This window comes from Leuciscus leuciscus (genome assembly GCF_965113295.1).
Source record: "Leuciscus leuciscus genome assembly, chromosome: 10".
NCBI lineage: Eukaryota > Metazoa > Chordata > Actinopteri > Cypriniformes > Leuciscidae > Leuciscus > Leuciscus leuciscus.
The window spans coordinates 41,842,304-41,869,917 of NC_138734.1; the positions used below are offsets into that span (position 1 = coordinate 41,842,304).

The window sequence follows — 27,614 nt, forward strand, 5'->3', positions numbered from 1 at the left end:
CACCTTAAACAAATATGTCTCTCTCCGATGCGAGATTTAGCAATTATTTAGCAATCTGGTAAGGAGAAGAGAGCGATTGCTTCTTGTCATCCACTGGTGAGTTAGTCAAAAGCTGTGCCCAAGGGCTCACGTCTTTGATTGCAGCTCTCGCCTTTAGAAACACAGGCTTTAGGGGAGAAAGGTCAGGCGGAAGCTGGGAGAAAGGGAACGGTTAGTGGGGAGAGAGGAAGGGTAACAGACCTCACTGCCGATTCCTGTTTACAGGGTCATATCACAGCAGGTTGTAATCAGAGCCTTCCCTTGAGGGGAGACCAGTCTTGCCTTCTCTCTGCTGACTGTCCTTTACCCCCCCACAATCCACTTCAGTTGTTCCAGCCCCCAGGACACAAAACGATAGGAGCCAGTGATAATTCCACAATGGAAAGACAAACAGCACCTGGCTTTTGTACGGGTTCCAGAGCTGTTTGTCGAGCAAACTGATGATGCACTGTGACTCAGTTCAATCAAAATGACTCATCATGACACAAGTGCGAAGATGTGTATAGTTCGGAGAGAGAAACGAAAAGAAGGGTTGGAGTAGGGGTTGGGTAGCATGTGATCTGGCCGGCTCCCTTCTCTTTCTAGTACCCTGGGATTCATTAAGCATGGAGCTTAGGAACCCAGAGTCCTCTGGAGAGAAAGGGCAAGAGAGAGAATGGTGCCGGTTAAGAGAGCAAAAGAGAACAAGCTTAAAGAATAATCATATCTAATTCCTGTGTTGGTTGATAAGAGTGAACCATTCTGTAACAGTTAAATCCCTGCCGTGAAATGTTTAGTAGCGTCTGACTTAATTCCCTTTCACTTCTCTGATGAAAAGACCAGCTTTGTCTAGCACTGACTTTTTCCTCTGAATGCCGTCAATATTGTGTTTTCAACTCGACTAGATGAACAAAGGATCAGTCTCTATTTTCATTTTCACGTTGGCTCCGCCCATGCAGCGATGTCATGTGAATTGTTAGATAACCACCGGTTGTGATTAGAAAGGTCAGAGGCAAATTTGGTCAGTTGTTGTCAACTGTTAAAAACTGAACGTCGCATATGAACAAACAACCAAAACTTCACATCAGGTACATTCTCTTTAAATTGTTTTTATTTACTTGTTACATTGACTAACATAAATAAACAATTTATTTATGAACAAAAGGCACACAGTTCAAATATAAACAAGGAGAACATATTTACAACTTCGAACAAATAGCAAGTATGGAACGTGAATGGCAGCAATGGGAAAATGGTGAGTCTTTTGGGAAAAAATAATAAGAATGTGAAGCTGCAACAACAGCTTATGAGTCCGAACAACGAGTCCGAATGGCAAGCAATCGACGGGCCTCTTACTAAAGCGTGTCCCGATCCATGGTCAGCCAAAAAAGCCACTCGTCCACACGCATGATTCACACACTAAAATGTCCAACACAGAGGAGGGACACCTCACACACATACACACAATCCCCATTTGTATTCACAGGGGTATGAGAAGATGGGCACTGAAAGGTCACACAGAAACCCTCACACAGGATTGAGGGTGGGAATCATATCCACATGTATCCCATATGATCCATGATTTCCATTCAGAGTGCCGGCGCACAACCACTTCCGTCTCCTTTCGAACTGGCCGAACGTGCGCACAAGTCTCAAGTCTCGTGTGCGGGGATCCAGATGTGCAGCGCTCTTCAAATAGCCACTGTATTGCTCACCTCTTCATACTGAATGATGAAGTATGGATAACTCTGATCATCATTGAAGATGACAAAGATCTGTGGGTCCATCCAGTTGTCCACGCAGGAGTCGAATAGGTCGCTGGAGGCGTCTCTTGGATTCAGAGGGGGTGGTCGGCGCATGGAAGGGTTGCCCACTGTGAACTTGCCTGTCAACACTTTGCCCAGGAACATGTAGTGCACACCGCGGGGCGAGCGCTTGGAGAAGTTGTGGGAATAGACAGCCTTGCGCGCAAAGTAGCTGCCTTGGCCGAACATGGTGGCGTGCTTTCCGCACACGCGTGGGTCAAAGTTGTGCTTACAGATGCCGTCCACCACATCTTGGGACGTGCCGTGGAACAAGTGACGCTCGTTCAGCATGCGGTCCATCTCAGACATGCGACGTGACATGTACTCCTTCTTCCTATGAAGAGAATGAGAAACAGACATTTCAATTAAACATTGATATAAAAAAGGCAAGACAAGTAAGAGGACAATGGAAAGACGGAACAGACAAAGATTGTGTAAGAAAACCTGGATTCAAACCAGTTGGCCTGTAACTTTGTTAAGAACTGCAACATAATACATGGTTTTCATTCAATTGTGAGAACTATAATTTGATGCAAGCAAGTAGATGGCTGATGTAAATTAAAAACATGCAAAACATCAACTAAAGAAAGCGTTTGTTACAACCTTCTATCTAGGACACTTAAAAAAAAGTAGCCAAACAACGCCAGCATTTTTGATCATTTTCACAAAAGTTTCACGGCCCCCAGAATATTTTGTTGTATGAATATCTGAACATGCAATATATCAAAGGAAAGAGGAGATCCTCTACTTTTAAACAAAACCCTGTTTTATTACAGCCTCATACATTCCTTTTTTATCAACACTTGAATGTGGGTAAGTTTCATAAAAAGCAACATTTTGAGCAAAAAGCTGAGAAAATCACATTTTTGTCAAAGACTACGTCTGGATGTGATTCAGGTCGATGATCAAAACACAGATGGACACGATCGAGTCCATAAAGCTTCACAGTCTAACTCTAACTCGTCCTGGCTCGACATTTCATTCAGTAACATTCGGCAGATTTGATTTATATGCCGTTTAATGTTAATGATCGCGTTATTTTACATATGCATCTGATTACATATGCTATCACTTGTTTCTGATTCTTCTTCACCTGTGTTTTGATCAGGAGATTCTCTGCTCTTTCAGTAGATGTGTAACAGCGCCCCCTACAGTATAACAGTGAAAACACGGAAAGACAGAAAATTCCGTCAATGGCGGGGAAAGAGTTAAAATTCTAGTTGACACTGATAAGCCGACAGTCCAGTCAATAAAACTCTAAAACTAAAATCAATCATTGCTGCAAGTGAATTTAGGCATCACATTATAATGCATAATATGCATAATATTTAGAAATTTACTAAAGATTGCTATTAATTACGCAAGGGAGAACATATCCTATTCCTTTCCCTTTACAACTTCATGGCTAGGTTGATAAAAAAGTAATTTTTTTAACCCTGATGTCAACAGTTACAGCATCAAAACTATTTAAAAAAAAGTTTCTGTTGTGCCAGATCACGGCAGCTGTCCTCGCACAAAAACAAGAAAACAAGCTGAACTTTTGAGTTCTCAGCCTGTCATCTGGTCAAATGGAAACAGAGAAGTGAGAGGGTACAGAAAGGGTGAGTGAACAGATGAGCGCCAGGGACCCGAGTGAACCCAGTCAGCATAAGCCCGAGTCTGTGCCTCTATTGTTGTGTGCCGAGGGGAAGCGAGGTCAGCCTGGCTGAGAGAGATTCTCTGATCACTAACTGACCTCGTGTGACCCTACGGACACCGACTGACACGCTCGCGGGGAGCAGCGACTCCGCATGCGTCAGTGAAGACATCACTCGTGTTGTTTCAGCTTCTCCTTTCATCTCCTTTACACCGAGCCATCAGTCTGATTCGTCCTTTCTATTACTGATGCAAACAAATCCGCTTTCATGCTGCTTACCCAGTGACATTCTCTCGCTGGCCAACACCCTGGAAACACTCCGACTATTGTACAAAAGATCTTCACCTGCACAGGCATATGAACGAACACACCAACCTTTATTCCTTCAGCTCTCTTTCCCAGGCTACTACAATAGGGGCTCGCCAGGAACAACTAATTGCTGGACTTTGAGAGGTTCATTGCATTGAATCTTTGAATGATATTCAAGAGTTTTGTTTGAGACACGTAGGAGCACGTAAATAAGATAACCACACCTGTATATTCAGCTCCCAGCCATATATAGGATTTCAGATTCACTCATCACAAAAAAGCCAAGAAAAACTATACATGGATGTTTCGCATATTCTTGGCTAGAATAAAAGATTCTTTCTAAAAATGTTTTACAGAATTTGATAATGTTACAGTTTCATTATACTTGTGTATATGTGTTTATATACATAAGTATATTTGTATGTGTGCATGTTTATATGTGTCCCCTTTTACCTTAGTATGCTTAGTATTAGTATACTTATAACCTTTTGTTGTGTTAACTCGTATTAAATTAAAAAAGGGGGAGGCGTTGTATTTAAAGGGATACTTCATTTTAAACTCACCCTCAAGTTGTTTCAAACCTGTATGAATTTCTTTCTTCTGCTGCACAGAAAGATAGATATTTTGAAGAATGTCAGTAACCAAACAGTTAACTGGAACCATTGACTTCCATAGTAGAAAAAAAAAAAAGTACTATGGAAGTCAATGGTTCCAGTTAACTGTTTGGTTACTGACATTCTTCAAAATATCTTCCTATGTGTTCAGCAGAAGAAAGAAATTCAAACAGGTTTGAAACAACTTGAGGGTGAGTAAATGATGACAGAATTTTCATTTTAAAGTGAAGTATCCCTTTAAGGGTCCTTGGCTTGAAAAAGTTTGAAAACATCTATGCTAGACTTCCAAGATTTAATATACCTAATCTGTCACCCCATTATCATATTTATGTCCAATGTGCATTCAAAGACAGCAATCACTCCAGCGATGCGTTACTAGACACGCTGAAATATGCAAGGATTAATCTAATCGGTTGCGTGATTCAGACGAGTCAGCGGTTACTCTCTCTTCCTGACTCAGCCCTTATTTGTGACCTATCATCCGCAGCTAAGAGGGACGAAACCGTATTTCCATGACACTATCTTATTAAAGTACACCAAGGCTTCACCACTCACACTCTCTTCCTCTCTACATGTTCACTCACTGAGAAGTTCACCTCATGGATCTACCACAAAAACACAGCTGTTTCCGACCCACAAAAACCTAGTAAGAACCGTTAGCGCGGTTGACACCTAGCATTGTGAATGCAAACGTCAAAGCCTCAAAGACTTGTGCAGCGGTGGGAATGAAAAGTCACGTTACAGACGTTTCTGAAACACAGATCAGCCAAGATAACCTTTTATTGTCTGTCTTCAACCAGTCTGTAATCTCAGTGTTTACTAAACACTGCTTTTGGCCGTGCACACACAGTCTAAACAACTTTGCACAAAGGATTATTTGAGACACACCTTTTGTACTTCTCCCATAGGAAGGGGTTTTGGACACGGAGAATCTTCAGGATGCGGAACTTGGTCTCGGACACGGTCTTGTGGAAGAGGCTGTAAACGGTCCGGTAGCTGCGGTCATCCCGGGACACGGGCACCTGCAGGTAGTCCTGACTGGTGTTCATGGGTAACCAAGTCTCAGGGTACACTTTGGAGGGAGTGCTTGAAGTCGGAGAGAGAGGCTGGTTTCCAGAACTTTCCAGGGAGGAGAGAAATGTTGAGGAAAGGCCACCGAGAGTCCTAATGAAGAGAGGAAAACATGGGGTCATTAAGAGATTAAGGGACAGATTTACTAAACAGGGCAAGTTAACGTGAGAGAGCAATTCCAAAAAAGCGCTGATGGGAGTGGAAAGACACGCAAATTAAAGAACACAGATGCAACCGGATTGTTAAATCATTAAATAATGGCGCAAATACTAGTAAATTGACTAGCGCAAACCTTAGTAAATCACCTTGCATGATTATTCATCTGAAAGGAAAACTCCTACAAATGCACATGCAATAAGGTCCGCCATAATAAATCCTGACAGTAGTTTTGTAATGTAATTTTAAATATGATAAACTGGTGTTTTGCCAGATGAGAAGTTTATCTATATATCATCTTTTATCCATTTTATTGCTTTTATTTTGTGATTATCTAAATTCCTCTCTGTGTAAAGCACTTTGAATTAGCATAGTGTATGAAATGTGCTGTATAAATAAACTTGCCGAATGCTAAATGAGGGTTTGCGCTGGCGAAAGCAGTTAGTTAAATCTGGCCCTACATGATGCAACACATAGAAATAAATGAATAGAAAGAAGACAGTTGAATTGTGAAACTAATGGCTATAGAAATTACTTAAGTGTAGCTTCTGCATTGTATCATTACCTCACGAGAGATAAACTGGGAGAAAGGTCAATTTAAACTCAGAGTGTGTTTATAAGGTTGTGGTTAAATGGAGGTCAGGGCTCAGTCCTGTGACTCAATATGGCACTTGTTATCTAGCAGGTGAACGTTATCCATAGCGTAAGTGTGACTACCTTATGAGTCATCCGTTAACTTTTATCTTGCGCTACCTTCCTCTCTCGACTTGCTTCCTGGTGCAAGAACTGCAGGAATTCACCAACCATATATTGTTGAGAGGCATTGTGTACAAGCGAATGGAAAGAAACATTGTGTGTGTGTGTGTGTGTGTGTGTGTGTGTGTGTGTGTGTGTGTGTGTGTGTGTGTGTGTGTGTGTGTGTGTGTGTGTGTGTGTGTGTGTGTGTGTGTGTGTGTGTGTGTGTGAACGAGAGGGAGATTTATGTTGCTTGCTGAGCATTAACTCAGGCAGCGGTTCGGCCAAATTGTCAATCGCACTAATGAGTTGCACCCCTGCGCTCGGGACAGTGTGTTCCTGACGCTGCAGGACCCTTTAGAAGGGTGACAACAGGAACAGATTGATGGGAATGACATTCCCTCCTTCTCTTGCAAGTGTGAGAGCGTTAAGATGGATAGCATGTCTGATTTAAACATCAGTGGCAAAAAAAAAAGTGAGTTTATTTTATTTTCATGAATCAGCATTTATTTGATAAAAAATACAGTAAAAACAGTGAAATATTGTTAGACTTTCAAATAACTGTTTTCTATGTGAATATATATTGTAAACTGTAATTTATTCCTGTGATCAAAGCTGAATTTTCAGAATCATTACTCCAGTCTTCAGTGTCACATGATCCTTCAGAAATCATTCTAATATGATTATTTTTCTGGTTAAGAAACATTTCTGATTATTATGAATGTTAATTACAAAAATTTTAGTGCAAAAATTTCTTTGATGAAAATAAAGGTTTCATTTATTTGAAACCAAAATCTTTTGTAACATTGTAAATGTCACTTTTGATCTATTTAATTGTCCAACATTTTTACACACATTTTTGAAAGGTATTAGTAGATACATATTTTTATATTGGTGGATACACATTTTTAAATGTATACAAATTAATCGCTATTCATAGTTATGTTTAGCAATGTGGAAAATATGTATTTATTTTTAAACTACTTGGTTACAATGGGTTCGGTCCTTAAAATTAGTTTTTAGAGCAAATACATATCAGGATATATACTGAATATTGTCAAAAATATTAAAATATTAACATATCTTGCTCAGGCCTGATTCTGATACATTAATGCTCGTGGCGGAGGCTACGGTTGGACACATTGAATCTATTGAGAAAGAAAAAGTAAAACCGAGGGAAAAGATTCAAAACTGCTGTTCGCCTTCATTTAGCTTTAGGGGAACATACAGGGGGAAAAAAAATATCCATAATTCTCTGACCCTTCACAGGCCTGAGTGACTCATGTAAAAGATGAAAGACAGAATGTCGCCAGAACAAAAATCCTGAGCTAGTCAGAAATTTGACTTTCATATGGTCACGTTAAACTCTCTCCCACTGAGCCTGACAGGTCAGAAACCCACTCAACCCTCCGTCTCGACCTTTCCTACATCTGCTGCGTTCGGGTTCTTTCCCAGTCCCTGTAAATTAGCACTCCAGTTATGATTCTCTCCTCATGACTAGCCTAGGCGGCAGTCCATGTTCTAGCTTTAGCTAAGTATGAATATTATGTTTCTGGAGGCACATGCAGCTCTTCAAGCAATTAAAATGAGATACACTGTAAATCGGGACTCGGATATGTGTTCTCGGTGAGCAGTGAACCACTTGCGAGTTATCTTGGGGTTTTGGAGCGTATCCAGAGGACTCTTTTTTTCTTTTTTATAGACGTTTTGAAAAACAAACTCATTTTTAACCAAAATGGAAGCCAAATAGGTTGTTATGGGACATTCAGTGTGAAATCAGGGGTGTCTAACAAGAGATTTTGCGGCTCTTAAAGGCAGATACTCACTGGAGGTAAGGCGTGAGCATGATGGAGGACCGGAACAGCGGGCGTTTTTTGATCTGCCGGCGGAAACCGAAAACAGCATTTTGCTGGAAGCCCTCGCGGATGTTCAGGATGTACTGATTCTGCAGTGTGATGAAACGGACCTCCTTCAGACCTCGACCGCTCGCCTCCTCGATCAACCGAACCACCGGCTGTGAGATGCAGAGAGAGGGAGGAAATGAGTTCCACAGAGAACAACAGCACACTTACATGCGCTCCGACTCCCACACGATTCATCCGGAGCACTGGTCAGAATGTATCCATCATAGGAGATTTTCACAGGAAATAAAAAGCTTTGTTACCAAAGGAACGCTTATGCAATGCTCTGATTTCAGGCGCTTGTGAATAGAACAGGACGTCTTCTCTGGTGTGTGTGCAAGCTGGTTTGACTCGAGACAAACACACACACACACACACACACACACACAGTCACACGTACACAAACTCATACATGCACACAAACACACACACACACACACACACACACACACACACACACACACACACACATGCCCACACAAACACACACACAGTCACACGTACACAAACTCATACACGCACACAAACACACACACATATACAAACAAACTCATACACACACAAACAAACACACACAAGCACAAACACACACACTCACACACACAAACTCATACACGTACACACACACACACACAACACACAAACTCATACACGCACACAAACAAACAAACACACACACACACACACACACAACCACAAGCACAAGCACAAACACACACACACTCACACACACACACACAAACACAAACTCACACACATACACACACACGAAACTCTGTCGAGAACAGTTTTAGGTTTTATTTCTACCCAAAATCTTATTCAACAAGTATGGGATCGATACGATTTTTAACAAAAAAATCTCTTATATTCTCCAAGCCTACATTTATTTGGGAAAAACAAATTCACTAAAAACAGTAATATTGTGAAATATTATTATAATTTAAAATAACTGTTTGCTATTTTTAATATATTTTAAGATTCCTGTGATGCAAAGCTGAATTAGTAGAAGCCATTAATCCAGTCTTCAGTGTCACAGGAAATCAAGATTTGGTGCAAGAGAAACACTTCTTATTATCAATGTTGACAATCAACAGTTGCGCTGCTTAATAATCTTTATGGAAACCATGATACCTCGAAACCTTGGACCCCATTGACTTCCATAGTATGGAAAAAAAAAATACTATGGAAGTCAATGGGGTCCATAAACTGTTTGGTTTCAGACATTCTTCAAAATATCTTCCTTTATGTTCAGCAGAAGAAACTCATACAGGTTTGGAACAACTTGAGGGTGAGTATATGATGACAGAATAAACATTTTTGGGTGAACTATCCCTTTAATGCATCTTTGCTGAATAAAAGTATTAATTTCTTTCAAAAATCTGACTGAGAATTTATACATATCATTTAATTGTTTGCTTATTTAAAGCAAGGAAGAGAAAGAATGGATCAGATTGGCGTCTCACCTCTGAATATTCCCTCCAGCCGAAGTTATCTCTACAGTAGTACTTCCACACGGACAGGCAGTCGGGGGTGGGGCTTGTGGTTGTGGGCGTGGTTTCGGAGCTTGGGGGCGTGGTCAAACGCCGGACGAGGTCAAACTCCAGGTCACACACTCGCATGGCACTGAAGTCCAACGTAAACACTCGACCGCTGTGCGTGAAACAAAAGTAAACAGATGTAAACACACAAACCCGAACACATCACAAAATAAAACCAGTTCCCAACAGCTAATAACAATCTGTTCTTGAGCCATGAACTTCCTAGCCCTTTGAAGAAAAACAACGTCTTACACCTAATTTAATTTCCACAAAATACCATGGGCTTATTGGAAAACTCTCCCTTGGTCTTTGTGGTCTTCAAATACTGAAAAATAAGGGGTGAGATTGTCCTCCAGACGGATGGGGGAGGAACGGTGACCCCCTGACCGACCCCTGCGTTTATACCCCGGCTTTTTAGGTCACCCGGCTCGCTAATTAATGCCCTCATCGATTACACTTACTCTTCAACACAAAGAGGATTTGAGGTCAAAGGTGAAATGTCTGGGCAAAAGTAGTTCCAATAATGCCCAACCCATATACAGACTCAGCTCTACCAGTGGAAGAATAAGAGGCCAAATCATCTAAACATTTGCAAACACACCCAAATTGCTTCTACTCAAAGCTAGTCACACACATCACATACCACACTTTATTAACTCTTTCCGTTTAAAAAAAACAAAAAACAGCCAGCATTTTTTTTTAGCATTTTCACAAAAGTTTCACGGCCCTCAGAATATTTTGTTGTAAAAAACTGTTTTATTCTAGCTTGAATATGGGTAAGTTTCATAAAAAAAGCAACATTTCAAGCAAAAAACGTAGAAAATCGTGCTTTTGGATGGGATTCAGACCGATGATCAAAACACAGATGGAGTCGATCGACACACTCAAAGCTTCACAGTCCTGCAGCTCGTCCTGGCTCGACATTTCATTCAGTTACATTTTGATTTATATGCGGTTTAATGTTTGATGATAATCGTGTTATTTTACAAATGCGTCCGCAATCGCTTGTTTCTGCTTCTTCTTCACCTGTGTTTTGATCAGGAGATTCTCTACTCTTTCAGTAGATGTGTAACAGCGCCCCCTACCGTATAACAGTGAAAACACGGAAAGCCAGAAATTTCCGTCAATGACGGGGAAAGAGGTCAAATATGAAACACCACAAATTATTATTATTTGATATAACATTGAGGAGTGAAAGAAGTGGTAAAACAAACCCTCTCTCTCAAAACACACCAATAAAGGTCAAAGACCCAGACAACTGCTGAGTGTACTAGACCGAAACTGCCCGACACACTTAATATCAACACAGCAGAGAGTTTTGGGAGCTAATCTCAGACGCACACCAGAAGGACACGGCGCTCTGGCAGGATGGGTGGACTGAGGCCTGAAAGAAACACTCGCAAGCGAACGTGGCGGACAGACGGGAGGTAGACTAAACACTGGAAGTCCAGAGCACATCATAGCAGGCCGAGCTGAGGGAAGATCTCAACAAACTCAACAATACATGTACATAAAATACAATTAAACAGCAAAGAAGCCACTTGTGAGCATTAACAAGCCTCCAAAACATGGCATTAGTAGACTAAACATGAGCACACTGAGCCAAAACAATCTCTGTCGCAATGCATTGGAAAAAATGAAAGCACTATAAAATGCTGTGATGATCTCAGTCCTTTTTATCGACTTTATTTGATTGGTCAGTTTAATTTTGGAGATATTTTGGATTCTATGTTAACCAAATAATTAGAGCTGCACAATTCTGGATAAATTGAGAATAGAGATCATGATTCTGAACAGACAACTAAACAAAATAACAAAATGCAGATTGCAGTCTATTTGAAATGTTTTATTAATTTGAATAAATGATTTACAATGACTTACTCATAAATACTTGTTTCATTACTGGATGAATCAGCCTTTTTGAACGAAACTCTTGACTGAATGATTCAATGGCAAATACCTTTTTACCAGTCACTCGTCGCCACCTACTGGTGTAACGATGTAAGTGACACAATTGTTATCTGAAGCGTCAAGTTACTTTCAAAAGGCAATTTACTCGATTTTGATCGCTTCCGTAGACATCAGTGTTTATATCCGAACTATGAACTTTTACCCCAGTACTTCTTTGATAACGTGAATATTTGTGAAGCTGTATTCAAAGAAAACTAAATGTAATAAAGTAATGAACAAAAAGGACCTTAGAAAAAGGGCTTTAAACTAAACAATATAGATTTTTCCGGGATATTTCTCAGTGAGATCCATCTGAAAGAGCAAAGTGAGCTGCCAAAACTGTCATCACAAGACAGATGGCACAGAAAAGAAAGAATCATGCTCCCACAATGTCCTGCTATCTTTGAAATCATGCCAACAGACACCAAATCTGATCTAAATGCATGACAAACAAAACCAGGCCCAGACTTCACATGCATGCATGTGCGCAGGAGAGAGAAAGAGGGAGGAAGATGCTTATCAATGCTGTTTTAACTGACCTACTGAACTGACTCAGCGAACAAAACCACACGTATGCATGAACCAGACACTCACACACACAAAATATTGTCTTCATGATGTGTGAGAGGGTTTCCTGGCAGTCCATGCCAAAATTAAGCCCATTGTGTAAACAAGTTAAATGGTTTACTTCATCCAGGAATTAAGAGTATGTCATAAATTGCTCAATCCAAACCCATATGACGACTGGAAGTGAAAATGAGGATCAGTCGGAACTGACACAGCACTATTGTATTTGCTTCTTAACACTAGATTAGCACACGAGTCACTTGTTTCAGGGGACTAGGTCATGGTGTTTTTGTCATTTTGGCCCTCGTTCACTTCATTATGTAAAAAAAAAAAATCACAATTTCACAGTAAGCCATACAGGAACAACTTGAGTAAACGATGACAAAATTTTCATTTTAGGAAACTACGCCTTTACGATCCAGGCCCTAAAATCTCCAGCATCTACAAGAACAGTCCTCACTTTTTCAGAGAAAAACACACATTGTGTCCTCTCAACTGGAACACCATGGGCTTCAATCATCCACACCCAGAATCGCTCTAAAGCAGCGTGTTCGGGACAGCCTGTCTTTCACAGACCGTTCCGGGCACACAAACACACATTCTGCCCTAGCAAGTGGTCTCTGGCTCAGAAACCAACAGAGAGGCCGGACGGTTCCCCGAACACAGCACTTCCATCAGAGCCAAGGCACCAGATAAAACCAGACTTTCACATTTGGAGGCATTAATGTCCTTCAGACCACATTAGATCTAGACTTACTCACACACCCAGTTGCTGGGGGACAAAATGTAGATTGTTTGTGTAATCTCACATCTGGAAAACATTCATTATCTTGTGGTGGTAGTGGGGGGGGGGGGGGGAGGGGGGGGGGGGGATGAAACTGGCGGCTCACAAACACGGTAATCGAAACACACAAAACCTGAACATCTAGACAAAGAATGTGAAACTATAAGCCTGAAAATGTTGAGATACGTCACCTTAAATGTCTTTGACACAAATGAGACAGTTTATGATTTATAGGATGAGGATAAAGCTATAAAGTGTCTGGTTTAAACCAGTCTGGTTTAAACTGGTCTAGGTGGTTTGCCAGCCTGGTCAAGTTGGTATTTATAATATGGTTTAGCTTGTCATCCAGTCTATCCAGCTAAAAAGTGGCAAAACCCCTCTAAAAACAAGCCAACAGACCAGCTGAGCCAGCAAAGACTAGTTTAGACTCGTTTTTTTCACCTCAGCTCAGCGTTATTTGAGTATTATATACTAGCAGTATATCATTTAAACTTCATTTCAAATACAGATTTTAAAAGTTTTACACTTTATTTTGACTATACTATAATAATAATAATAATACATTTTATTTATTTGGCGCCTTTCTGGACACTCAAGGTCGCCTTACAAAAAGGTGCATTTGAACAAACTAAAAACTAACTAGGGTAAAAACTAGCATAAAAACAGGTTAAAATACATCAGTTAAAAACAGTACAGGAGAATAATGCAGTAGTGGTCAGAGTGAGTAGGCTTGTCTAAACAGATGAGTTTTGAGTGTGGATTTGAAGTGTGGGAGTGAGTCAGAGTTGCGGAGGTCAGGGGGGAGAGTGTTCCAGAGCTGGGGAGCAGAGCGGCTGAAGGCCCTACTCCCCATGGTGACTAACTATACTATACTATACTAACTATATTGCAACTACATTAACTCTCATTAGAGACTGTTAGGTCCGGGTTAGTAGAATAAGTTGACATAAACTTGTCAAAAGTTAGTTATAGTCAGTAGAATGTACATTAAAAAAACGTTTAGCAGATATTAAGCATACGATCTACTAATACTCCAATGACTGCTAGTTGACATGGAGTTGCAAAGTTACTTATAGTTAGTAGAATGTCTAAAGTGGACCGTCCAAATAAAGTGTTACTAGTTTTAGTTTTTAGTTAACAATAATAACAACACTGGCTCAGATAATTTGGTCCTAATATTTGAGTTAATAATGAAATCTCAGAATTTTTCATTGAAATTGGTACGTTGGCAATTCTTCTAAGCACAGTCTTACGCTCTTCTGAGACGAAAGTAAGATTATCGGGTTCTTTGTCACAAGAGAAAAACGAGAAGCAGGAGATAATGTGTAGGAGTGACAATGGATTTACTTTTGTGATTATTCTCACCTACAAGAAGTGCAAAAAAAAAAATCTTGAATCCAAAAGAGCTGAGAATATGAAAAGAAATATCATATAGTAAAACAGCAACAACAATATTATCAGATCAACAAAATATCTGCTCTGACAACATCCCAGAAATAAAAATGCCGTCCCTTACACAATAATTGCTCAGTAATCCTTCGATGCAAAACTCAAAGTGGGGCTGATCTGGAGTTTCTCAACAGAAATGAGTTTCACAAGCTCAACATCCTTGTGCAGGAATCAGTGTGTTGCTCTCTGTTTCGCTCCAGGGTGTTGCTGACTCATGCTAAGTCATCTGTGCTCGATACACAAGCACAGACAGTGCCAACATCTCCTCTCCTCTTCTCTGGGCTCGGTGACCGAGAAGACGAACGCTGCACTCTCGTTCCACCTGTCCTTCTGCATCTAAAGCAGGCGCACACAAAAGACATTAACGAGAACGATGGCTATCACGTCCCGGAGTGAAAGCGCATGAGAGGAAAACTGGTTTGGGTAAATGAAGAGGCTCTTTATGACGGCAGAAAGAACGTTTCTTTCTGTTCTTTTACTCTCTGCAACGCTCGCTCTTTGTCCAGAACTCTCTGCTAGTACAATGAGGTGCGATGAGGAAAGAACAGGGCATTCTGGGAATAAGGAGGTTACAGAAGTGACTCCACAGAGAGCTAAGACAACATGAAATAATAGAGCCTAGATGATTACACAGTATCTCAGAACAACCAGAGCTCTCTCGCTACTCCATTTAATGCACAATGTCATTTATAACGTCATTTCTCAGACCCGATTATCTGGCAATCTGGCGGCGGGAAGTAACTCGGCTCCCATTTCACTTTAACATGAACACATGCGCATTTGTGTAGTGCTCCGCTTGTGTTACCTCTTTCATTTGGATGTGCATCAAGGTATGCGATACCTAGCACTCTGTGTTTCACCGCAGCACACACACACACACACACACACATTCGCACTGGCTTTCCTGACAGACTAGGTTTCACAGTAGCTCACCCACACACACTTTTTCAGACCTGGCATGCCGAACCCAAGTCGGCCACCTGTGCACCGGGTAACCATGACCACCATTATCCATGACGGGCTGAGTAATAGCGTGGCGATAACAATAGAAGTGCCCCCCCCAAACACACACACACACACACACACACACACACACACACAAAGCACGGTCAGAGGACGCTTCGATCCTCTCATTCTCTCTCCAGCACTAAAAATAACCTTCCAGTCATTAAATTAAGTGCAAGGACTGATTCTCTCTGCGCTCATCAGCACAACCTACTTACGATGAAACCACGGGATTTTCCAGTTTACATCGTAATCCTGAAAGTGACAAGCGTGCGCGAGTGGACCGAAAGATTGATAAACGTACTATAGATAGATGGGCAGGCAATAAGCAGGACGGAGAGACTGTAAGGAAAGGCAGTGAGGCCCTGTTTACAGCTGGTATAACATTTGTTTTGGTCGCTCGGATCACAGATGGACGACGCTAAATACAGGAGTAAACGGGGTCGAAAACATTATGAGCTAGTCCACTTTCGAAAACACATTGCTTTCGTAGTGTAAACGCTCAAGTGTTCAAACAGCCGCAAAAGACGTCGACTCTCCGTCTACTGATCCAATGCGTAATCATTATGGGAAGCGATCTAGATATACGGGATTTAAGCTTTATCGGCTGGAGACCCAAGTTTGGTTTGAAGATGAAAAATGTACCAAGCACAATGTTCTCTCACCATTCCTGATTTCTAACACACACTCAGTGTTCGGCTGGTCTTGCGACCGTCAGAGCAGAAACTAATGCTGTCTGTGTGTTTGTCTGTCGTCTCCATTCACATTCATATGTAAATTACATGAGCTTATTTCCTCCATTTGATCAAAAGATCTGAAAAATCTCATACATTTATCCGGCCTCCCCTCGAAGAAATCAGGATAGAAGTGACTGAAAGTGGACAAAAGAAACGGATTAAAACACCAGGGGTCAGATTTACCATCAGCTCACTCCAGCTTTGCAAACCCTCTTTTGGCGTTAAAAAAGCTACTGTCAGGATTTACTAAAGACACGCAGGGAAAAATGATCACTGAAAAGTCGTGGACAGGGTTATTTTTCCGGCTGACCTTATTGCATATTATGCATTTGTAGGAGTTTTCCTTTCAGACGCAAAATGTATGAGAGGAGAGTGTTTAAATGAATCACGCAAGGTGATTTACTGAGGTTTGTGCTTGTTAATTTACTGGTGTTTGTGCCATTATTTACCGCCCCAAAAAAAGCATGTCTTAAACCAGACGCTACCTGGTATGTTGTGTTGGTCATAATGGAAATGATCTGACTGCATCTGTGTTTTTTAATATGTGTGTCGTCAGTGGATTACGTGCAGAACTTTCCACTCAACGCTGTTTTGGAATTGCGCTCTCACGCTAGTTTGCCCTGTTTAGTAAATCTGGCTCCAGGTGTAAATGGGAATGTGTCTCCCTCGTCTACTTGTGATCCGATCGACCAAAACACATCTTAATACCAGCTGTAAACAGGGCCTGAGAGAAGAGAGGGGAGCGGTTGATAAGCCAGTTTCTCCTCTCTTTATCTCTTTCTCTACCTGTGAGATGCAGTCACGGGTGAATAACCTGTTCTGTTCTTCCAGTAAACCCTGCTAAAGCGCTTGATGTCCCCCTGACCCAATCATGAGGCAGCGTTCATCATCACGGTGACCGTGACCTGTAACTGCCTGATGATTCACCGGAGTCAGGCGCTGAGATCAGCTAGTGCACACACACACACACACACACTCACCCTCATTTGACTAGACTCTGTGAGATGGAAAAGCGTGAGAGCGAGAAGTATTCAAAAACTCTCTATCCAGCAACATTAAAATGACCTTGAATAACCTAAAACGGAAATAATAACATGAAAGGTTAGTATAAAAGATTCAAAGTTTTGAAAGGTCAAAGTATTGACTAAAGCCTGTGCAAGAATGCAAATGTTTTGCCAATGCACAGAGAAAACGGACCGTGCAACTGCTATATGCGATATGAAGTGCTTTGAAACGCAACACCACGTGAAATAGATAATAAAAAGAGAACTGTTTTTGTTCATGTACTTAGAGAATGTTTCAGGTTTTAGTTTCACAATTTAAAAGCCATGTACACAACCACATTTAAATGAAGGTTGAAATCCCCTAAATTATTCTTCTGTCTGCATACACAAAAATATGAGTCAAAAAAATGAACAAGTCAGATTATCACTTAAAAAAAGATTGATTTCACTACTTTTACAATTAGTTTAGTTCAATTTAGCACACACTTTGCAAATTTCATTTTGAGAAACGCTAGAAACCGTAAACATTTTCCGAGAGCATGCTTAACCGTACGCTAAAATTATAACTTCTGTAAAAAAAATAAAGTGTGTGTACAGTAGAGTGCAACAGTCGGGATCCGGAAGTAAAAACTTGATATCTTATAAACTTTTAAATGCAGCCCTACTGTGAGCTATGAGGTTGTGAATCAATGGCATTTGCATCTGTTGAAGTCGTTAGCCTGCATTATTTCAGCTCATTTAAAAAATAATCCTGTTTAACAGTGGAATTCCTGGTGAAAAACTACATTACCCATGATGCTGTACAGAAGATTCCACCAATCAGAGAGCCAAAAAAGCAACACTGTCCAAAATATATATTTAGCTCCGCCTACTCCTATTAATGTAATCAAGTCGATCTCTGTACGCTCTCTAAATACTGAAATGTTTGTATATTTATATGCATATTTTGCAATAAACGTAAAATATATAGTTTTTATCCATGTAATCAACGTTTATACATGAGTAGTTTTATATCTCTCCATTGTTTTCTATTTGTGTTATGCTGTTCGCAGTACTTCATAGGATTGTAGTTCTTTCACAGTACACAGTCTTGAACCTTTGTCTTTTTGTCCGTTTATCAAAAACATTTTTGCTTCAAATTAAAGTTTGTAATGTTGAGATTCACCTCGTAGCTGATTGGCTTAGTTCATCATGGCTTATAACTCTTTAACAAAGACTATTTTATAATCCCTATGGGAAAAATGTATGGAAAAAAAAAAACGTCCGGAACCAGCGCCGCAGAAAAAGGGGGCGGGGACTGTTGAACTCTATTCAAAAAGAAAAAAAATTTGAGGTGGAGACTTGGTTCTATCTGGTTGTTGATTGGATGGAAGCAGATCTGAATACGAGCTTGCAGTCTATTGTATCGACTTAATGATTGGATAAGTCCTGCTTATGTCACCAGAAGACTTTAAGGACTGAGAACAGTGACAAGCGTATTTAACCGCTGAGCATGACCAAATTGATTCGCTTTTCGGCTTCAGTTTAACTTGCCCAGGTTATGCCAGTCTCTCGTTATCCAGCACTTCTGCAAAACAGGGGAACTCGAGCCCAGCTGGCAACCTACAGTTCTGCTTTTCCGAAAGCTAAATCACGCTTCTGCTGATTTCACCAGCTTTAAACGCACACACACCCACCCAGGGTACTGAAGAGAAACCGTGCTAAAAGGGTAAAAGCTAAGGGGAGGGATGTGGCTGAAAGAGCGAGCCAGAGAAAGGGAATGCATGAAGTGTGAAGGATTAGCAACCCTTAAAAACGCCACTGAGCATGCCCGAACCCAAGGTCTGCGTGGGGATTGGCATGTTCCACATACAACCACTTCTGAGAGACACGCTCCAGTGATTAGCCTTTAACCCGTCACCCCGTTCTCTCTTGGCACATATACCGCAAACGCCAGTGAAAAGGCAACTCTGGACCAGCTGTGGTTTGCAGTGTCAGATGGTCGAATGGAGAAACAAAGCAGACCAGATCCAAGAGGAAAGAGAGAGACATTTCATGTTTCTACGCTCATTCCAAAGCACCAAAACACATTACGATCTTCCTACCTTCTTAATCCCATAAACGTAAAACAACTAATTTTTACGTGCTCAGCTTGAGCCGCCCGCATGCCAGCATTATTCACACCCAGCACGAGCGTCACAGTCTGAGAAGAATTAAACAAACACACACACTCACGTATGCACCTGATCACACACTACCCACCCTGAGATAAGGCAGTCACCTCTGCGGGTGGTAAACTCAGCAATGAGACAATCAGCAAACAGATACTTACAAAACACACACACACACACACACACACACACACACACACAATGACACGCAGGGCAGCTGCAGAAGTCGTATCAGTAACGTGCAAACGCCTTTTTTAAGGTTATTTGCTGTATACATACACACTGAAACAGACAAAGCCTCTAACTGTCATGATATTAAAGGGATAGGTCATCCAAAAATGGAAATCCTGTCATCATCATATACTCACTCCAAACCTGTATGATTTTCTTTATTCTGCAGAATATACAAGAAGATATTTTGGATGTTTTGGACCCCATTGACTTTCATTGTACGGACACAAAAACACTAAGACATCTTTTCTTTTATGTTCCACAGAAGAAAGAAAGGTTTGGAACAACATAAGGGTGAGTAAATTATGAAAGAACAAACCTTATTGGTTCTTCTGGAAGCTCAAACCCCATTAATAAAACATGTTTGACCTTCCAATCACCATATTTTATGCGTCTTTCCTGTGTTGAGCAATGTTTATTTGTGAAGTCTAAATGAAATCTGTTCATCATATAAAGCAACCTCATCTCTTCTGAAGACTTGGATTAAACTGCGTGATTCATATGGATTTGTTTCACGATCAATTTATGAACATTTTAAGCATCAAAGTTTTGGTGTAATAGTTTTTCAATGTAGGGACGGAAAGCAGGTTTCATTAAAAAAATGTTCATGTTTCAAAGATGAACGAAAGCCCTCTGGGTTTGGAATGACATGAGGGTGAGTACATTTTCTGGGTGAACTATCCCTTTAAATCAATAACAACAAAGGTCAAATGTTCAACCAGGTGCCTTAAGGACAAATCATAGCCTATATTGGCTTATGATTAAGCATTTTAATCCCACAATGCACTGACTGCAGACCAAGGAAACCTATTTAACAGATGACTAATGACACTTGAGCGGACAATCCGACCAAAATATATCACTCCTAAAATAATCAATGAAACTTTCTATGCTATCTAGTTTTATTGCGTTATGGAAGGATGTACCCGTCACTGAACTAAAATAATCAGCTGCGAATAGATATTTCTGGCACAAGCGGATTGAGTCAAGATGCACAAGCTTCCACGACACACACAGGTCCAATAAACGAGCGCTATCTTTTAGTAATAACTTGATATCTACACGGAAACTGTGCTGTAATAAAGTCTCTGAGTGACAGCTGATTATAAAGCGGAAAGGGCTTTCCATTCTTCCTCTTCAAGATGTTTAAGGGAATGCATCAACCTCAATCAACACTCGACTTCTCAATTTTTGTTTCCATTCAAGGGAGGACACGCTCAGAAGAGCTGAGGGCAAATAAATACTCTCGTTTCCCTCTTGCACTCTGTATGAGAAAGAAGAAAAAGTCTCTAAAAACTCTCAGGATGTTCTGGAGACCATGCAGGGACTGACGAGACGTGCCCTACTCTTGCACATGTGGGACTGCGACGGGACTGTTTGTTCAATCCAGCCACTATTTGACTCGTTCTCTTTGTCTTTGTCCCGCTCAGCAGGAGAGGAACACATAAACATACTTCAGCTGCAAAGTTTGCCAGCTTTTGTTTATGTTAGAAAGCACATTTGAAAGAGAGAATAGAGCTCTTTATGAGCTCACTCGCACAAAAAGATTGAAGAAAAAACACTATGATAAACAAGGAAAAATATACCATGGTAATATGTCCAAAAACACAAGGTGGTACCATGGTGCATTTTTGTAAGTGAAAGTACTGGGTGATATACCGGTAGACACGATTAACCAGCAGTGATTTTGGACAATCGTCTCTATTGCGATGACGTTGCCGTGATGCGGCATCAGGAAAGCTTCTCATTTAAATGCGTTTGTACACCTTTAAAAAACAAGTTATTTAAACCGTTCAAGAGCAATAAGCAGTGAAAGAGGATTGCGACTGTTTCTGAGCGTTCCCATGTGAAACGCGCACATATAAAGCCACTGCTCATACAGTTATTATATTACACAATTATTTGGGTTGAACGGTCAAATACACACGTTTATGTGTCAAAATGGCCGTCTTTGCCAGCGTCTTAAGTGAACGTAAACAGCTGAGATAGAAAGCGTGTGCGTATCAGTACATTAGATCAGTGCATGCGGTCTTGCGTGCAAGTAACAGCAGCCTTATATATATCTGTAAATCACTTTTGTAACTTTAATAAGAATACATTTACATACTGACTATATAGTGTTTTAATACATTTGATTACTTTATACAATTTATAGTAGCCTTGAAGATTCTCAGGCAGGTCTATTTCATTTGTGTCTTTGTTTTGGTGTTACTTTCTTTGTTCCTATTTTATCACTACTTGTCTTCAGTGAGCGTGAGAGTTGTTTTTCTTATGTTAGTTAGGCTAGTATCAGGTTTTATGACATTTCAATGGTATAAAAAATGTTGATACCATAATACATTTATTTAAAGCAATATTGTGATATATATCGTAATCGTGAAATAAAATGACTTGTATAGTGATACAAGATTTTGGTCGTATCGCCCACCCCAATCGCCTACACCAACATTCACCGTCATTAACATGCTGCATTACCACCATACACTTTTAAAAGTGTAAGAGAGAAAGAATCCAGGAAGAACACAATTTATGAGTCAAACTGACGTTGAAGAGTGAAGTCAAGAGACCTCACCCATGTGAATAATTTCATGGCTCGTCTAAGGCGTTATCTCCTTTCTCACACACGCAGGCACACATGCAAACACCTTGGTTTCAGGTCACCGTGCCCTTGGTGCACACTGAGATTGTGTGACAAACACAATCATCTCAACCTCAGCTGCTCCTATGGTGACCAAACCTTCAGGATCAAGGGTCACAGATCTCACACATTGCAGCACAATGGCACATCCATTTGTTAGGAAATATACAATAAAACTGTGGATTACTGAGAACCAACGTTAACAGTAACAGCCTGAGAGACCTTTTTAAAAACAGCCCAAAGAATTTGGACACATAAAAAATTATTAGCATTGCATTTAAAAACAAGCCAATATCAAGATCTAAGAAGCGATTTTTTGTACCTGTTTGTCTTTTGTTTGGCAACCAGAAAGTGTCCAAATACTGTATCTTAATTCTGACCTGTATATCTAATGATTTATTATATACAATCCTTGCCTTAAAAAAAAAAAAAAAAACTATTTCACTGCAATTTTACTTTCAAATAAATGCCTTTAAATGTAATATTGTCTTGGCATTCAAAGCTACGGTGGCCCTGAAGTATCTGAAGATTTAGGAAGACATTTTGGGCATATTTGTCTTCTTTTTTTGACAACCAGAAAGCGTCCAAACACTAAACCGTTGGAGTATGTGTATTGATTTATCATTTAAAACCCTTTCACTTGAAAAGTTCTTGCTATTTTCCTTTCAGATAAATGCCACTTAGTTTGCTGTATTTAAAGCAATTACATTCTGTGCCCAATGGCGTCTGTCACATAAACCCTCTCATTTCTGCTCAGTAACACAACACAATGACTTCTTCTAGAGGAAAAAATCCCCCACATATACAAAAAAGATGGGGGTCAGCAGGAAAGGGTGTGGTTTACAGGCCCTGTGGGTCTCGCTTTACCCCGAAACACCAAAGTCAGCAGGAGGTTAATGGCCGGCTTTAGCTATTAACATGAAACAGGTCACTGGGAGCCACGGTTCTGAGAGCACATGGGCTGATCGAGCCAGCAGAGACGGTTACGTGGCCATTCGCTCTATTAAACTCTCTAGACAAAGACCCCCTAAATAGTCGGCCGTCCCGCAGGAGAATTTCCATGACAAATCGACAATGCTATCTTCAAGAAGGAAGTAGCCAAGAGCTGTGTCATGGTGAGCATTAAAATCACTGTCTCTTTTGCTTTGTCATGACCCAAGTGCACTTCCTTTTGCAAACAGCTTTTGCATACAGATCAGGCTTGGGACCTAAACAACACTCTCACAAACAAAAGGGCCCTTTTGTTGAAGCAAAATTAAAAATCTTGCTGGGTAAAAGCCACCACGATTTCAGCTCAGGGACAAGTTGTGGCAGTGGGGATCGGTAAGACTAAGGCTGTCTGTGTGGATGTGTGTGTAAATGATAAAAACATTTTAAAAATACGGCATTTACTGAGAATGAAATGCGTGCGTGCATGAAAGCCTGTGGGTGTGCATAATTGCGCGTGTCTCATTTATTTGCGTGTATGCGAGCGAGTCTGCATGTGAGCCCTTCTCTGTCTGAGAGACGAGTGCGTGAGACCGCCTGAGCGCAAGCCGCAGCGAGAGGGAGCGTGTGTGTGTGTGTGTGCGTGAGTGTGTGTGTGTCTGACCGAACTAAGCAGAGGCGGGTCGAGCAAGTTCACGGCTTACAGCTGTCAGTACGCTTCCACACGTCAGGCCAGCAAACAGAGAGCCTTATAGGAAAGATGCAATCTCTTAGTCACATATACCTCATTCACAACACAACACCTCCTGCACACAGGGCAACTTCCTGTCACGCACTCGTCTATTTCAATACATCTCACTGAAAAACAACAGCCTCAGCTGGTTTGCTGGTCCCTCTGGTTAGTTTCAGTATGGTTTTAAGCAGGTCAAACTGGGAGACTAGCTTAACCAGGCGGGTTTTTTTTACCAGTGCACCAATTTGTTCCGTTTTCTCATTGAATGCATACACACTTAGCATAAATGATTGAAGCTGTTCAAGAGCAACCCAGAGGGCAAAATCAAAAGCACTTACAGAAACTTAAGTCTGACATGTTCATTGTCTGGGTTGCAGTAAAGCCTCTCCAGTTGTTCTTGAGAGTCATCCGATATGCTCTGCCAGATCTGCGTATCTGCTCTGTGGATTTGCCAGTGGTAAGGTAAAACGGTGTGATGGTGGGCGCAGTCGCTGCCATAGATGCAAACGCCCTGGAGGAAATCCACACAGATCGATATAGCATCCCCTTGATGCGTGTGATACTGGAGCTGGGTTAGGAGTTCAAACACTAGATCCAAAGAGGCCTCCTCGCTTTTATCCTGAAAGATCTCGCCCTCTTTGATGGCGAGGCAATTTGCACCCTGCAAAGTCTCAGCGGTGTAGATGTCATTTAACTTCGACCCCGAAACGTCAGAGGAGGGCACCGCCTCGACGCGCTCATTAGTGTCTATGGACACCCGCTGAATATCCGTCACCTTCTGTTCCCCCACGAGCTCGCTCGCGGCTACGTCGGCGTCCGTGCTTTCCTCCTCTTCCTCCTCCTCTTCCTCCTTCAGGCACACCTGACTAATCCTCGACTGCTTCTCCACGACAGCGGTGCATATAGTCCTCTGAGGCCGAGACGGGTTACGTGGAACAAACACTCCGTCCCCCGACACCAGAGCGTCTGAGTTCAATAACGTGCTCAAGATAGGGTCCTCTAAAGCGCGCAAGCATTTTGCACCCAGTTTTCTCTGTGCGTGTTTCTTTTTGAAGTAGGGCTTCACTAACGGGATCTTGTCGGGGAGTCCCATCCGCTGCTCGGGGAACTCTCCAGTTTCCATGGGAAGAGCTAAAGCGGGCTCAGCGGTGTCTACTGCCTCCTGCATGGTGCAAAAACGTCTCCACGACACCTATTCAGAAAACACAGCAAACATGAGTAAATGCAGATTACTGTCGATAGGCAGGGTGTGAAAACAAAATGGATGGGGGTTCTAAAATATGCATTGTTTAAAAAAAATATTTTTGTCATTTTCATCATTTAGCAGACGCTTTTATCCAAAGCGACTTACAAATGAGGAGAACAATAGAAGCAATTAAACTAACAATAGGACGACAATATGTAAGTGCTATGACCCTTCCCAGTTTAGTCTAACGCAGTATACGTAATTATTATATATATTTTTAAGTAGATATAGAATAGAAGAGAAAATAAAAGAATAATATTAAACTTGTTTCAGTGTTGCTAGATGCTATTTAGCGAATAAAAGTCACGTTCACCTACTATAGCAACAGTACTCCGCTGGAGCGCTTCCCATTTGGCTAAATATCTGCCATCGTATTATCAAAACATTATTTATCACTTACTATAGATTTAGTACATGCATCCGTCTTCACGCTACTTAACTAATCGTGTGTACACTTGCAGACACTTTTGGGTTGCAGGAGATTCACATTACTGACAGACTATTTGTTGTAAAACCTGATTCCCCAGAAAGTCATTGAATAGTTCACACGCTGTCTATAATGCTTATTCGTCTAATTTTGTCCATTTCCGAGAAAGGTGCATTATCCAACTTCTCCGAATCACGAGAATACTTCATATTTCTAAATAAAGGTTTAAAAATATGCATGTAACGCAAGTAATCATATTTGAGAGCATTAACAGTAATGGCACTATTGTTGGAATAGCTCATTAATGACATTCGCTATATTTGTTTTCATAGGCATTATATTACACATTGTTTACAGGACCGCATTGGAGAGGATGTGGAATAACATTGTAAAAATTGATGGATTCAAATATTTTTTTTATTTTTTTTATTATGTATAGTACTTTTTGCATTTTTCATCTGATAATTCGGAATAATAATGGACATTAATTGAATATCAAAATAATCGTAAGTTGCAGCCCTAATATCACGTGACTTATTTCTCGCGTCTCTCAGAGTGTTACAAGAGTTTAAAATGACACATTCAATGATGCGCGCGCTATCAGTTCATTCCTTGACGGGCACTCAGGTGACCGGGTGTAAGATGAAACCATTCCTTTCTCGAGAAGAGAGAGAAAAGCATTAGCGAAACAGAAAGTTTCTTTCAAGACCCCCCCTTCCCCCAACACACAGTAAAAACATGTTTATTATTATGATAGCAACATCGGTGTTTCCACCCATTTAATCTGTATCAACCATTTCGCTCATTTTACTCGCTTTAAGGTGTTTCAAAAATACAACAAAATTCGGAAAAAAATTTATTAACTTACCAATGCAAGTTATGGTTACACTTTATGTTGCGTCCGTGTTACAGTGTAGCCTATTTACACATTTAAGTAGCCTACAGTGTAATAATAAAACTACATGTACTTACTACAGGGTTAGGGTTTGTTTTGCATGTAATTATGCATATTTTTAGTAACTACTACAGTAACTACATGTAACGTGTGACAAGGACACTAAAACAAAGTGTTATAAAGTTATAACTTTAATTATGCATTCAAATCAGATTTAAGCTTTCCTATTTTTTTTTTTTTTACAGCGCATCAACATCAAGCAAAAGCAGCGCAATGGGTATTTAATAAATGAGAGATAAGAAACAAATAACATAAAATAGCAATATTCGTCTTGTTTTATCGAATTGCATGGTTTAATTACGCGGCTCCTTGCGATAAAATCAGGCAAACGCAAGGCAAACGCTCTCTCGGGAGTATTTTGATGGCTTGATCTAGATACATGGAGTTGGGAGCGTACGTGCCAGTTGCCAATAGCGGCTCGTTCTAGTTCGCACGTACTCTGTGTTAAAGCGATCACTGCCCACTGCGGCGCCTGGCCCCCATTCTCACACAAACACACGAGCGCGATGCATTAATGCCAAAGCCAACACTACACAGCGATCGGGTGCAATAGACGATTTATTACAGTCCGTTCGCAATGCAGAGGAAGCGCTCCGGTTTCCCCGTAGCAGCTACGCGCGCTATATATATATATATATATATATATATATATATATATATATATATATATATATATATATATATATATATATATATATATTATCCCGTGCTTTCCAAATGTAGTACCTGAAAACTTCCCGACTCCTTTTGATGCTACTGTCGAAGCAAGTAGCCCGTCCCGGTGAATCCGCACTCCTCTCTCATATATAGGACAGACAAAGCATTAATCCACAGAGTGAAGCGCTCGCGTCGGTCTCCAGCAGCGTCTGAGCGGCTCGCAGCTGTTGCAGAATACAGGACTCGCTCGTCCAATCACAGCGCGGCTGGGGCGCAAAAGGGGCGGAGCTTGGAAAGGAGGAAAAAAATTCAGGAAGTTGCCCGATGCGTTCGTGTGTGTGTGTGTGTGTTTTTTTTTACTCACCCTGCTA

The 27,614-nt window shown here is 40.9% G+C and overlaps 2 protein-coding genes and 2 long non-coding RNA genes across 6 annotated transcripts in view; 1 reads left to right on the forward strand and 3 right to left on the reverse strand.

The window, feature by feature from the left end:
- c18h3orf33 (c18h3orf33 homolog (H. sapiens)) overlaps nucleotides 1–27,614 on the forward strand; it is a 466,419-nt gene that overhangs the window by 244,629 nt on the left and 194,176 nt on the right. The window lies entirely within an intron of this gene.
- Nucleotides 1,108–27,468, reverse strand: tiparp (TCDD-inducible poly(ADP-ribose) polymerase). The gene is made up of 6 exons (XM_082181355.1): nucleotides 27,313–27,468; nucleotides 24,297–25,150; nucleotides 9,709–9,895; nucleotides 8,171–8,358; nucleotides 5,271–5,546; nucleotides 1,108–2,157 (listed from the first exon to the last, which is right to left on the reverse strand). Exons 2-6 carry the CDS (start codon nucleotides 25,124–25,126, stop codon nucleotides 1,710–1,712), a joined length of 1,929 nt encoding a protein of 642 aa, XP_082037481.1. The 5' UTR covers nucleotides 25,127–25,150; nucleotides 27,313–27,468; the 3' UTR covers nucleotides 1,108–1,709.
- LOC309507239 lies at nucleotides 10,531–17,897 on the reverse strand. 3 transcript variants are annotated; one of them, XR_014209092.1, is made up of 3 exons: nucleotides 13,953–17,897; nucleotides 12,007–13,620; nucleotides 10,531–11,948 (listed from the first exon to the last, which is right to left on the reverse strand). It is a non-coding gene; the product is annotated as an uncharacterized lncRNA (long non-coding RNA). The 3 variants fall into 3 exon arrangements; XR_014209093.1 differs by lacking the exon at nucleotides 13,953–17,897 and having other exon boundaries at nucleotides 10,531–10,611; nucleotides 10,664–11,948; nucleotides 12,007–13,622; XR_014209094.1 differs by lacking the exon at nucleotides 13,953–17,897 and having other exon boundaries at nucleotides 12,007–13,622.
- On the reverse strand, nucleotides 18,249–24,290 carry LOC309507240. The gene is made up of 2 exons (XR_014209095.1): nucleotides 19,889–24,290; nucleotides 18,249–19,792 (listed from the first exon to the last, which is right to left on the reverse strand). It is a non-coding gene; the product is annotated as an uncharacterized lncRNA (long non-coding RNA).

What these genes read in the sequence shown, in the direction of transcription:
- tiparp (XM_082181355.1), bottom strand. Translation starts at nt 25,126, where the DNA reads ATGCAGGAGGCAGTAGACACCGCTGAGCCCGCTTTAGCTCTTCCCATG. An exon ending in GCTGGAGGGAATATTCAGAG is followed by an intron (nt 8,359 to 9,708) that starts GTGAGACGCCAA and finishes TGCATCTCACAG; the next exon opens with CCGGTGGTTCGGTTGATCGA. An exon ending in ATGCTCACGCCTTACCTCCA is followed by an intron (nt 5,547 to 8,170) that starts GTGAGTATCTGC and finishes TCTCTTCATTAG; the next exon opens with GACTCTCGGTGGCCTTTCCT.